Genomic DNA, 13,608 nt, shown 5'->3' with positions numbered 1-13,608 from the left:
GTTTTGTGTCTTGAAAATTCATTATTGAAAGAACCCTAAGACAACTACTATATTTATATATATAAGGATGAAATATAAAATTATCTTTTGGGTCTCTGTATAAAAACTGTGATCAAGTTTTCAAAATGTTGGAGAAATAAAGTTAGGCAAAGTGCTTTTGAAAAGTAGCACACCTACACCTGTAAATACAACAATACGTAACATTGATTTTTTTTCAGAATGAAAAACACCTGCATGTTATCTTCACCCAGACACAATGTATTTGTTTTAAAAAAATAAGTGTTAAAAATTCACAATTAAAAAAGAAAAACAAAACAATCTGTAAAAACAAAGTACATCTTAAAATGAAAAAAGCTGTAGCGTATGCTAAAGATAATAAAATTACCATCTGCTTTACGACAAATGACATAAATAGCTGAAACACAATAATTTAAATATTTTAATATAAATGGACGACCCTAAGGAATTGTAAAACATAAGAAAACTTTGTTTCATTATCCCCTAGAGAAGTTTGCATGTTAGCCCCTAGTTTAAATTTGTGAAGCAATGCCACTTAACAGATACAGGTGATTCAAAGAAACGGGAAATTTTGAAAGCTGTGTTGGTAGCCGTGGACGATTGGTACCACTTGATAAGTGGCGCCAGCCTCTCTAACCTAACCTGACATTTAGTTGTCATGGATCCTTGGAGTGGTGCGCAACGTGCATTTGCTATCAAAACATTTTACAAAAACAATGACAGGGTGGATGGAGCACGTAGAGAATTTCACCGTCATTTTAATCTGGGACAGCACAACCATGTTCCATCAGCACATGCAGTTAAAATATGGATATCTAATTTTGAGGAAACTGGTTCGGCAATGAAAAAGAAACCTCCAGGCCATGAGCGAACCGTCCATACACCACAGAATGTTCAAGTTTTACAAGATGCTGTCACATGAAGTCCACATCGGTCAATCCGTCGTCTCTCAGCATCTTTACAATTGCATAGTTCAAATGTTCGAAGAATGTTAGTGAAGGACTTGCAATTCCATCCATACAAGTTGCAGATCGTCCAGGAACTGAAACCGAACGATGCAGTTGTGCAAGCACAATTCTGTAATGTAATGCTTCAGAAGAATAATGATAATGAAGAGTTTGTTCACGAACTGTGGATGTCAGACGAAGCGCATTTCCACCTCAGTGGATTTGTTAACAAGCAAAATTTCAGATACTGGGCACAAGAAAATCCTACGCAGCTACACCAGCATCCGTTGCACAGCCAGAAAGTAACTGTGTGGTGTGCTATGTCATCTTACGGTGTTATAAGGCCCTTATTTTTTTGAGGGTGACAACAGTCTTGCGATTACAGTGACATCGGCTCGTTACGTAGCCATGCTTGAAACCTTTGTTGTGGAACAACAAAAGAGATTTCCACCAATTCTTAACACAGCCGGGTTTCAACAAGACGGAGCAACTTCACATACTGCACGAATATTAATGGCAGCTGTACGCCGATTGTTTGAACAAAGTGTCATTTCACGAAATGGTGACATTAGATGGCCTCCCAGATTGCCTGATCTCTCGACTTGGGATTACTTTTTGTGGGGTCACCTTAAAAGCAAAGTGTTCCACAGTGGACCTGCTACAACGGAAGAACTGAAGGCAAAAATCCGAGAAGCAATTGTGGAAATTCCAGTTGAGATGTTACGTCAAACCATGAGCAATTTAACGAAGAGACTTCGTGAGTGTTTACGTAGAAGAGGAGGTCACCTGCAAGATGTCATCTTTAAAAAATAAACTAAAATGTATGTATCCTGAAATGGCAACATTTGTACTATTACATGAAATAAAATTCATTTTCTAAAAAAAAATTTTTCATTAACGTTATTTAATTTTTTAAATTTCCCGTTTCTTTGAATCACCTGTACAATCCACAAGGATGTGATATTCACTGTTAGTTGGCAATCACAGCAAGCACAAAGGGGTGCATCTGTTTGTGTCATATCAGATATCCAGGAGTGAACCTTTTGTGTCCTATTCGCAAACAGCAGATAATAATTTCTTCTCAGCAATTATTTCTGCATGAGGAGCTCCACGTTAGACAGTGTTCTTAAATGGGTGAAGTTTATTGTTCATGGTAGCATCCCATCCACTTTGCCACTATCATGAACTACTCTCTTCAGGAAACAGACAAAATCATTCAAAGCAACACAATTGGCAAAAGGAGGCTGAAAACAAGCCTCTTTTGCTGCACCATCTGCGCGCTCATTGCCTGAAATTCCTATTTGGCTGAGGATCCAGCAAAAGCTCACTATTGTATTACATTTAGTCATTTGCAAAATTATGCACTGAATCTCACAAACAGGACATCTGGAATATACTTCACTAATTGCCTGTAACGCACTTTATGGGATAGGAGCAAACAAAAGCATGTCAAACGTTTGGGTTAACCATATAAGGCCTTATTAATGGCATACAGTTCTGCAACAAAAATACTGGTGATGTTGGGAAGGCACATATAAGTTTTGTTGCCAACTACAACCAACAGAATTAATGTTTCTAGAGCTGTCCATATAAACTGTTACATAAGGATTCATGCTATTTATAATATTAATTTTGTACGATAACCGGATTAGTGTTCTTTTTATTACATTTGCAAAGATCAAAGCAGTAATTAACAAGAGAAGGCTGCCAATGGGGGTAATAACATGGAGCAACAATAAGGACTGAGGTAATTGTATATTTAGAGCTGAGAAAATGTAGTGAGCTCTGATTCTTAGTGGAGCAGTAGATCTCAGCCATTCATCATATCGAATCAGATGTTGGTTAGAGAACACTGCATCAAACGTTGAATGATTTTTTTGCACTTTAATACGAGGTATGTAAGTGCAAAATCCCTTTCCATTTGATTCCATCTGTTGGAAAGGGATTGCTCACCATTTACCACAGGGCTTGAACAGAAAGCATCTGTTGCAAGAGAGATAAATAAATTATGGATGAAATCTAGCATTCTAAGAGGGGTGGTCTGAGCAAATGAATAAGCCACACAACCGTAGTCCAAGCAGGAACAGGCTAAAGCTCAGTAGAAGCACAACATGCAAACTCTATCAGCTCCCCATTAAGTATTAAATAAAATTCTCAGCATGTCCAACATTTTACCTTCAGTTCCTTTAAATGTGTTATCCATGTTAGTTCTTGGTCAAACCACATCCCTAAAAATCTAACCCGTGTGCACGCTAACTGGTTCACCCATGTAAAAACACTTGAAGCGAGAAAAACAGATACATTTCATTTCCTCTAGAGAAAGTGTAAATCCAACTTCAGTAGTTGGAAATCGTTCCTGTGAACATCCAGACATATCTGCAGGCATTTCATCTTTAAACTTAGTCCAAATTATCATCAGAATTGATCACTGGAAACAGTACAGTATTGAATTCGCTTTCCTCAGTATGTGGCCTATAATTTGTGAATCGCTTTCACCTTATATGGGCATCCAAACCCCATAGTAGAAGACACCCAACTTGTAATGTTCGCCACATCACCCCCTCCATTCCGATTCCTGAGGGGCTTTATTGGAGGTTGTCTTTAGACCCTCTAACTGATTACATCTCAGTCATCAGCCAGACCTCGGTCAGGATGCCACCAATGTAAATGCCTCAGCAGACATTTGCATCAGTAAAATACAAATCAAATTTTTGCTTTGTAGGCCTCAATCGGACATCTTCACATCCAACCTAATATGATCAGGTAACCATATACCTAATATGGTTAGTTAGTAAAACTAATTAATCAAGACCGCAGAAGAGCGGACCCCCGCACCTAGTCTAAATTTGATAACACCTTTGGTGACTGAAAATGCCTCAGAAAACGAACGAGTTGTAAGTCAAATCAGTGCTACACTCATACCAATCAAAATTATGTTTTACGCAACGTAGAAATTTAGACCTACACCCAATAAGTTGACAAATTAGATCACCTAACAAGGGGAATGTAACCTCATTCCGGTTCGTGCAGGAGCCAGGGACAAACCTCGCACTCCCACCCAGTCCTATCATGAAGTCTTTAACAGCATTGCCAAGTCACAATCAGGGACTGCTACCGGCAGGACAAAGCCATGTCCCGGCAGCGTGGCCAACCCTGCCAGTGGGAGCCCCAAATCGAATCACAAATGATACCAATATAACTGTGGCAAGATATGCCAGTGCGCCTACCTCCAACCAATCCAATGCTTATGCTGGAACCCTAGCCATCTGGGATCGTACCATGATCAAATACCTCAATTAAACTCCCTCTACAGACCTACACACCGCAAGGGCACAAAGAAAGCCAGCCATTATAGACGCTCCTCGCAGATCATCCAGTTAATATGGAAATCTAGAAAGGAATGTATTCTCTCAAGTTCCCTAACAGCTTGTGAATGTTCAACCTCATATTAGGGACAGACGTAGAGAACATGGTCCAATGTATCATCAGTCTCACAACCCAGGCATTGACTCAAATCCACCAAACTCGCCCAAAACCATGCTCGGAGAGAAACTGTGTGATATACCGATTGGAGGAATCCCATCTAATTGCACCTACATCAGTCGCTATAAGAAATATACTATGCATGTAGCGATCTGTGGGGGATTTGTCCCACCTGACCTCCCAAGATGCAAGGCCTCGGTCTGCAATCTCCTGCTTTCATTGACATCAATAGATAATTTACCTTGGAAATGTAGTGTTCCTTACACTCATTAGCCAAGATTTTCATTGGTTTGACGCTGGCTATAACACAGACTGCCTCCTGTGGGACTGTTCTATAATAGCCAGTAAAAGGAGTCGCTGTGTCTGCAGCAAAATGTACATGTAACACCTAAAAGCCAAACGGTCAGCCCAGACAGGTGCAGCTGATATCATAATAGCCTCACTGACACCTTTGTAAAGTATACGCATGGTACAGTAATTCAACTCCCAGTCAGGATGAATAACTCTACGGATTCCATAAAAAGCATCAGCGGCCTTTTTTGCTACATATTATAGATGTTCCTTAAACCGAAAATTCTCATCAAGGGTAACACCCAGGTACTTACTGAACAGGGAGACTAGCCATTCAAACCCAGATTCTTTGGGAAGCAGCCAATCGATTCTTACACAACATCGTTGTGGGTTTCTCTGGACTGAAAATCATGTTGGAGACTCCACAGACAGAGTGTCTCACAAGCATGAGTACCTTGGATCTCTACTTCGTTAAGCTAAGACACGACAACCTCAAACGCAACATGGAATCGAAAGAAAGGGACTCACTGCACTGAGGATATCCTTTAGTTAGGGTCTTACAAACCTCCTAGTCTCCATCACGTAGGGAAACAGTCCAATGGCTGAAATAAGTTGAGAGCACTTGTAATTCATTTTGTGTTCATTTATGCTTCTGCATCTAAAATAGGGCAGAGGGCCTCCATAAGTAATTAAATGTCCAGAAAAATCCCTAATACATATTTGCATGAACTAGAGGAAGCTATATAAATCACCTTCAGTATGATATCTGATTTATATGACAGCTTCTTACAAACTGCCGTGTTGCAACACCAATGTTTTCTGTCGGGCCGACTTTCACATGAACTTGTTCAGCTACATCGCATAGCAGTTGATTTATGTTACAATTTTTCTTTGAGTAGTAATGGTTTAACACTTCCTTCATAGTTCTTTACAGATCCCATTTACTAAATTTCTCACTCAGTTAGTGTTCTTACAGTATGTAATTATAACAGAGGCAGTAAACAGCAAGTAACCAGACATACCTTCTTGTCTCAAAATCACCAGCTTGTGGCTCACAGAAGCAAATTGCACACAATGCTAAATTACCAACCTTTTTAGAAAAAATTACTCACAGCAGATGGAATACAAATCCTCAACATCCATCGTGTTTGTATAGATGTACATTTTCTTTTCAAATTAATTGTATTTTGTTTCTACTTGGAACTTCAATCTAGATATTATTCCTAATATATTCATCATGCTGAAAAACAGTACTTTTGCTTATTGTTTGTGTCCCCTTGGTCGAAGTGAACAAATTACAGCTTCTGCTACTACTTCAGAAAACAGATAACTTTCAAAGAACATCTGAAAGTTGCATGTTCTTAAAAACAAATAATCTCTTTTACCCTGTAAAATGTATTTGTAAATTTTTATTCATGATATGTTAAATTAATATGTTTAAAGGTAAAAACTTTCTGAATGTTGATTGTTGTATTTTTCTGGTCATCTTTTCTTTTATTACTATAATCTTAAATATAATCGAGTTAATTACAAGTCTTACTGATTAATTTTTTAATGCTCTATTTTATTTTATGAATAAGTATGCAATATTCTGTCACGTTAAAAACTAACTGATCAGTTGACATAGTTTTTAGCACATTGACTTCTAAATCTGCTGGTCCCAGATTTGATTCTAGGCAAGAATTTGGCATTTTTTTTTAATATCGTTAATTTCATCTACTTCATACCTCATTTCCTCACTTGTTAAAATATGTGTGTTTCATGCATAGATATTACACGATCGTATTTGTAAATAAAACTTGAAAGATTTGATCTGTTATGTAATCTTTAAATCTTTGTTTATAAATCAGTTTTAAAATGAATAAATTTTATTGTAATATTTTTAATACTTTGCAAATTGAAAGAAATTATTTTTAATAAAATGTAATTAATATAAATTAATAGATTAATCTTAATTTAATTATATCAGATGTCTGATGTAATATATATGTCTGTTAACTTTATTACACACATTGCAATGACTGTTACATTTAGGCTTATATTTGAATTGTACATTAGACAATATAAGTATGTATAGACTAATGGCAGCCAGTCAGATGCAAAGGAAGACAACTGACCATTCTGTTCACCATCCCTTTCTGCTCACATCATCCTCAAACAAACTACTTTCTGTTTTTTGTTGTATCCAAATACATATATAAATAGAATGGATATTGAAATAGGAAATACACTTTTATAGCCAAGAAAAACTTGGCTATACAGTCATGATTTTTTATTTTATTTGATTACTTTTATTGCAGTAGATTACACAATATTTTAGATTTAAAAATATTTTTATTGCCTATTACATTGGTTTTTGAGACAGTGAACACATTTAAAATATACAAGGAGCATCTACACTTTGATCTTAGCCAAGGGGCCGAGAAGCGATTACAAGGAGCACCATTCAGAGCCACTTTTTCTGATAGTAATGATGTTCACTATATCTGCAATCATGGCAATAAACAGAGAGAAGATGTTATTTGTACAGTTGTATATCACCTGAATTTTAGTTCAATACAGATATTCAGCACTGTACTCAGCTTAATGAAGAAGGAAACAGAAAGCCACTGTACTCCTGACTTTTCGTAGGTAAGCCTGGCATGTTTTGTTTGTTGTTGAGAATGTATTTAAAGTTATTGATTGTAGATTGTGACTGGTGTTGGGTCACTTACAACCACTATACGATTATGGCTCGTAACATGCACAAAACAAACCATCTATTAAACACTGTCTAATGCTCTAGCTTGTTGCAATTAATTATTAACAAAAATTACCTATGAACAAATCAAAATAGCAAGCTTAATGTAAATTAATCAATTTATGTAAAAAGCTATTCGAATCCATTGGATTCATCATCAATTACAAACAAAGGCTGTTTGTTTATTCATTTTAATATTAAATTTACAAACTGTTCTAAATTATTCTTTCTTTATAGATTATTGATTTTTCAAAATATATTTTATGTATCTGTAAATAAAACAATGCAAAAAAAATTCTTTTCCAATGTTTTGCTTTTTTTATCCACAGGTAGTGGAGATAATTGCTTTAAATAGAGTTTTGAACTCATAAAGTTGAAACAGATTTAATGAATTCAGTTAAACATTTAAAACTCACATCATAATCTGTCTGTTATATCATTAACATTAATTGATGCCAGGATGAGAACATTCAGACAGATTCCAGAAACATCCATAAGATCAACTGAAATAATGTTAGTTATTATTAGATGAACTGAATAATGTTAGTTTTATAAATGTTGTACTTTTTAAATTCAATTTGGTTTTATTGTTTTTAATAATTAAATCTTTTATTCTGATCGATACATAATAAACATCAAAAAGATTAACAAACATTAAAAAGAAGAATAGATAGATGCTACTCCATGTATAGAAAAACTAAGTTGCTCCAGATTTGCTAGGATGAATAAGGGGAAACAATAATAAAATCTTGATTAGAGTAATATCATAGAAAACACAATTATTTATAAAAAAAAAATATATGAATAAGCACCATATTAATTATTTAAAATATAATAATGTGAAGGTAAATAACATGTAACACGTAGACATTAAATTAAAAAAAATAATTCATTATTCAGAAAGTGTCAATGAAAACTATTTGAGTTTATATTTGAACAAAATGCAGAAAATTTAGGGATTTAAAAATTGTGTTAATTGTATTGTTTAAACAATTATCAACAGATTTATTGTTTCTGTAAAAGAAGATTTTTTAAATTTAATTTTAAATAAATGAAGGAAAGATTTATTAAATGTTTCGGTTATTGTTTAAAATTGCAACGGACATTATAATGCCCTTTCTCTAGCCAAATTATTGTGTCGAGTTATATGGAAACACTTCTATTGTCTGGTTTGATAGAGGTGGATATTGTTATCGATCATATAAGTTAATGATCAAAAAGTCTCTTCCTCCTGGTAGTTTTCTATTAGGTTTTATTTAGACACCTGCTGGATCAATGAAACTGTTAAGGAAATCTGACTTACTGCATCCTAAATGTTTGAGTATTTTGATGAGACCAAGATCTGCGTAGGATCTTACTTATGGTTATACTAAGTGCCCAATCTAGGGCTGACATGCACATCGGGTAAGTCCAGGCCTCCTAAAACATGCAGTATCAAAAATTGATTAGAGACACTTTGAATCTATGTGGTCCTGAAAGTTGGTTAGTAAACCAAATGAGTTCCAATCTTTCCAGATCATAGGTCTTTTAAAATATAATTGGTGTCCACAGGAAGTAGATGGTCATTCTCACTGGTTATCGTGGCATGATCCTTGCACACCATAGTGAGCATTCAAAATTGGCTGTTTCATACTAGACAGATAGTGCAGTAAAAATAATTCCCTCAACCTAGACAACACAAATTTAAAAAAAATTAAGTCTTGTAAAACTCCTTCAATACCTTTTTTGAATAGGTTTTGTGAATAAAATAAAAGTAAGCAGGGTTTTCTACAATTATTTGTGATATAATGGTTCAAATTTTCTTTATCTATGACCAGGAGAACCAGAGGTATATTTAGGAAGATATTAGTTTTATAGAAATCCATTCTTAGCCTTATGAGAGATGTTTTCCTCAGTCATGTATTTTAAAAAATAATGATTCTATCCTCTTCTTTTCAAGTTTTAATATTCTTTGATCAATGTGTTATTCATAGAAATTAGTGATTAAGTTGACTGCAGCTCGTTGCGTAGTATTCGTTTAATTACACGTAGTCATTGTATAATTGCTAATGATTACATTTTTTATTTATAAAAACTGACAACAAAGTTGTTTTACTTCCTTGGCATTGGTTATTTATTCTTATATAATGGAAAACTAAGGATATATATGAAAAAAATGTTAAGAATTTTTTTTTTACTTCTTTCTGCCTCCTCACCGCCAAACTCAGCTCCCAAGAAAATCTTTTGATTTGTATATGTTTACTGTCTTACATGAAAGAAATTTAAAGAATTCCACTGAAAAATATACAACCAATAAAAAGTTATTTATTTTTTTAGTAGTAGGAGTAAATAATGAAGTGTTATTGTAATATTATTATTTAAAAAATAAATGAAGCATAAAAAGTTAAAAAAATATTCCTAAAATTGATATTTTTATCTTTTACCAGCACCACCACTCCCCCCCTCAAACATTGTATCAAAGTATTTTTTGGGGGTCACCTGCAATATTGTTATGCTTAGGAATAAATAAAAAGATAGTTTTTTTCGATTTTGAAGGAAGGGGGCAAGATTTTTTATAAATGGTAATCTAGGTATTTACGCATGTATTGGGCATATAAGTGAGAATTATAATCGGGCGAATAGCCTGTAGTTAGCTAAAATAAGTAAATACTGTTATTTGGTATGTTAGGCTCTGAATAAACTGAGTGATATTTTTTCACTTTTTTCAGCAATTTTAAACACACCGCTATTTATTTCTGGTTAGTTTCTCATCAGCTGGCGGAATTGGAGGACCGGGTTAATCAAGGCAGCATTGCCCTGGAGACGGATTGTTTTCGCGTTGCTGTTATCGTGTCTTAGCCATGGCAGGAGTTGTGAGGTTAAGTAGGGGTCGAATTGCTCAAAAACTTTTTTGCAGTTTTGTTAGTCAGACTACTGTTAGAAATATTAAATTAAAACAACGAATATGTTTTCACACATCATCTTATTTAAACGGTGAGTACAACGATTTAATATATTTGTTGATAACGTTCCTTAGAGATCGCGGTTTAACATTTTTAACCTCCAAAGTTTCTTCAAGGTGATTTTGTTAGCTTAGGTTCTTAGGTAAAAAATATATTTATTTTTGTTATGGCATTTGAAAGTTAGTAATTTCGGGTAAATTTTTTAAGCGTAATTTGATGAATATGTTTCATGAAATTTTTGTGTAACGCATGTTAACTTGCTTACAGGGTGGTTATTAATATAATCTTTCGCATATGAGCGTATTTTATATTTCTACATGTGTAATCATTTATTTTTTAATGTATGTTCATCTCTTACTTGTTTAGTGCGGCTATTAAGTATTATCTGTTGACAGATGATTACTCCTAATCTTCTCTGTATTTTGGGTTAATACTTAAGTATTTCAAGTCTATGAGTAAATCATACCCAATTTAGTTTCTGAGTTCTGCACTTATTTAAATGATTAATTTATTTGTAGGTGTGTTAAATGTATGTTTTTATGGGATTATTTACTTCACAGAATTTATTATTTTAAATTTGCAAAAATTACGTCAGATCATGTTTATACACTCACTTAAAATTAAGCTTGTATGTTTTTGGGCATTTTAACATGAGAAGTTGAAATATTTTGTATTGATATGTGTTTAAACATTTCAGAAAATCGTGGTTCAGTTTCATTTTCTTGAGAAGAAAATGCCAAATGAGTGAACCTCTAACATCCAGATAGTTTTTTTAAAGTATATTTAAGCGGTTAAAAAATGTGTAGAAAGGGGATGAGATCCTTTTTAAGGAGTGTAAAGAAAAATTTTTTCTTTTAAAATGAGCCGGATTTATTTCACATACTGCCAGTTTCAAATATCATGTTCCCACATATGCTTCCTTAAAGCCTTGGCTTGATTTAATCGTAATTATGAATGTTATTTTGGATTTTTTTGTTTATTGAAGTGTTTTTAATAAAATTTAACGTTTGTCTGTAAATATTACAAATACTATTATACCCAGATGCTTGTTCAAGTCCCAATTCAAAATAAAAATATATGTTTACTCCCATAACGTTTATAGGCAATTGAGATGATTATAACTATAGGAAAATTAAAATTTTAAATTAATCTTTTTTAAGGATAAATGAGTGTTTCTTTTTCTGTTTAGCGTCTAAAGCCACTGTAAAGTATTACTTCAGAGGATGAATGAGGATGTTATGTATGAATGTAAATGAAGTGTAGTCTTGTACTGTCTCAGGTTGATTCCTGAGATATATGGTTAATTGAAACCCATTCACCAAAGAACACCAGTATCCACAATCTAGTATTCAAATTTGTATAAAAGTAACTGTCTTTACTAGGATTTGAAACTTAGATCTCTTGACTTTGAAATCATCTGATTTACAATGATGAGTTAACCACTAGACCAACCCAGTCGGTTAAGGGTAAGTGAGTCTAATGCCAGGATTGTTTTCCATCAAGAGATGAAGTAAACATATCCTTTTTTCAATCTGATTAAAAGAACACTAGAAGCTGGCGTCAGATATATATGTTGATCAGCAGACTGATGACAGAACATTATATGTTGAAAAAATATTGAAAATAATATAGATATTGAAATTAAAAAATCTACTATTGAAGAAAGACTTGGTCTTATTTGGTAGCAAGACAGAGAGAGAGAGAGAATGAAACATTTTGAAAGAGATCTTTCCTGGACAAGAGCACATCATGAGAATTAATTTGTTTATTTATTCATATTGTAATTATTAATTTTTTTTTTTTAAAGAAGAAATTTATGCTTCAGTTTTATTGAAATTGGTGAAGTTATTTTAGCAAAGTAAGCAAATAAAAAATAGGTTAAAGATTGTGATCATTAATTAATTGCCAGTACTTAAGTTTTAAAATAGGTTATTACTGAGCTACTGTTTACATTGTTTTCCAATAAGAGCTATTGATTTTTTTTTTCTATTTTAAGCTTATTTAAATTTAGGAAACCTTGAACAAATTAAGTTCAGCTAATAGTATAACTGAAAAAAGTGGTATATCAAGCAAATTTCCATTTCAACCATCTTTATATTTTTATTCATTTTATTTGTCAAAAAAATCCAACCTTGGAATTTTATTCATATTAAAGTGAACAGCCATTGATTGTGAGGGATGCCCAAATCCAATCCATCTATTCTGGTCACAAAAAGGCACTTAATATCATACAGTACGATTTGCCCATTCCTCTCAAAGTGCTTGGCCATCTTCATTCTTAAAAAAAGTAGAATAAAATAACCCATTAAACTAAATATTGTTACATTTCTTTTTGGATTTTTTTTTGAATTCTCATTACCCCATATGTGACAGTCTCCTGTAATGAAAATGAGCTGCCTCACTGAAAATATGATTGCAAAATTCTGTTGTGATTAGCTTTGTTTTCAAGGAATCGATTAACAGTTTTATAATGCTTCCTATGGTATTTTATTCATTTCTTGTTTATACTTCATAAATGTGCATAAAGCCTCTTTAAAAGGAAATATGTTATCTTGGCAAACTGTAATTGAGAACAACATGGAAATTATATTCATGGATCTTTTGAAACCTTTTCACTAACTGTACTAATGTTTACGACCGAACAAGATGAGCTTGTCAAGGTATTTGTACATTGTTTACTAAGTTTCCTTAAATTTGTGCATATTATTTTCTTTTGTTGAGTGGTTATGAAGATCAAAAAAAATTATGAATTTACAAAATATTTTTCACAGAGCACAATTAAAATTGTAATGGTCGACAGATAACAGCTATGAAATACAATAATAAAGCAGGATGCCTTACAATATCGGGTAGACTTACTGGAAAACATATTACTTAGGCTTACAGTAAAACTTCAGTTAACAGGATTTCATAGTGCTGAATGAAGTTACTTAATTCAACAGGATTTACTAATAGATAGTAATAATAAAATAAAATCTATAGTTTTTTTACCAAAATTTTAATTTAATAAACAAAGGTATAGTTGGGACCATATTATTATGAAGTAAGACAAATTATTGAAACTTGCTGCCATTGAGTGAAATTTGAATTTGATTTTTCAATTTAATGTGCTTTTAGTTCAATCCGACCAAACAAACTTCACATTTAGAATATAAGCAAATATAATTTTTTATTCATAATAAAAAAT

General features: G+C 33.2%; 1 protein-coding gene across 1 annotated transcript in view; it reads left to right on the top strand.

Moving 5' to 3' along the window:
* Positions 1–10,289: 10,289 nt before the first annotated feature.
* LOC142332015 (uncharacterized) overlaps positions 10,290–13,608 on the top strand; it is an 87,292-nt gene continuing 83,973 nt past the window's right edge. Inside the window, exon 1 of the mRNA XM_075378081.1 lies at positions 10,290–10,452. Within this exon, the coding sequence (XP_075234196.1) occupies positions 10,320–10,452 (133 nt within the window). The 5' untranslated portion in view covers positions 10,290–10,319. The remainder of the gene's footprint in view (positions 10,453–13,608) is intronic.

Source organism: Lycorma delicatula, chromosome 11 (assembly GCF_047948215.1).
Source record: "Lycorma delicatula isolate Av1 chromosome 11, ASM4794821v1, whole genome shotgun sequence".
Taxonomy (NCBI): domain Eukaryota; kingdom Metazoa; phylum Arthropoda; class Insecta; order Hemiptera; family Fulgoridae; genus Lycorma; species Lycorma delicatula.
Note: the sequence above shows the minus strand (reverse complement) of the source record. Positions and strands in the feature narration are given on the sequence as shown.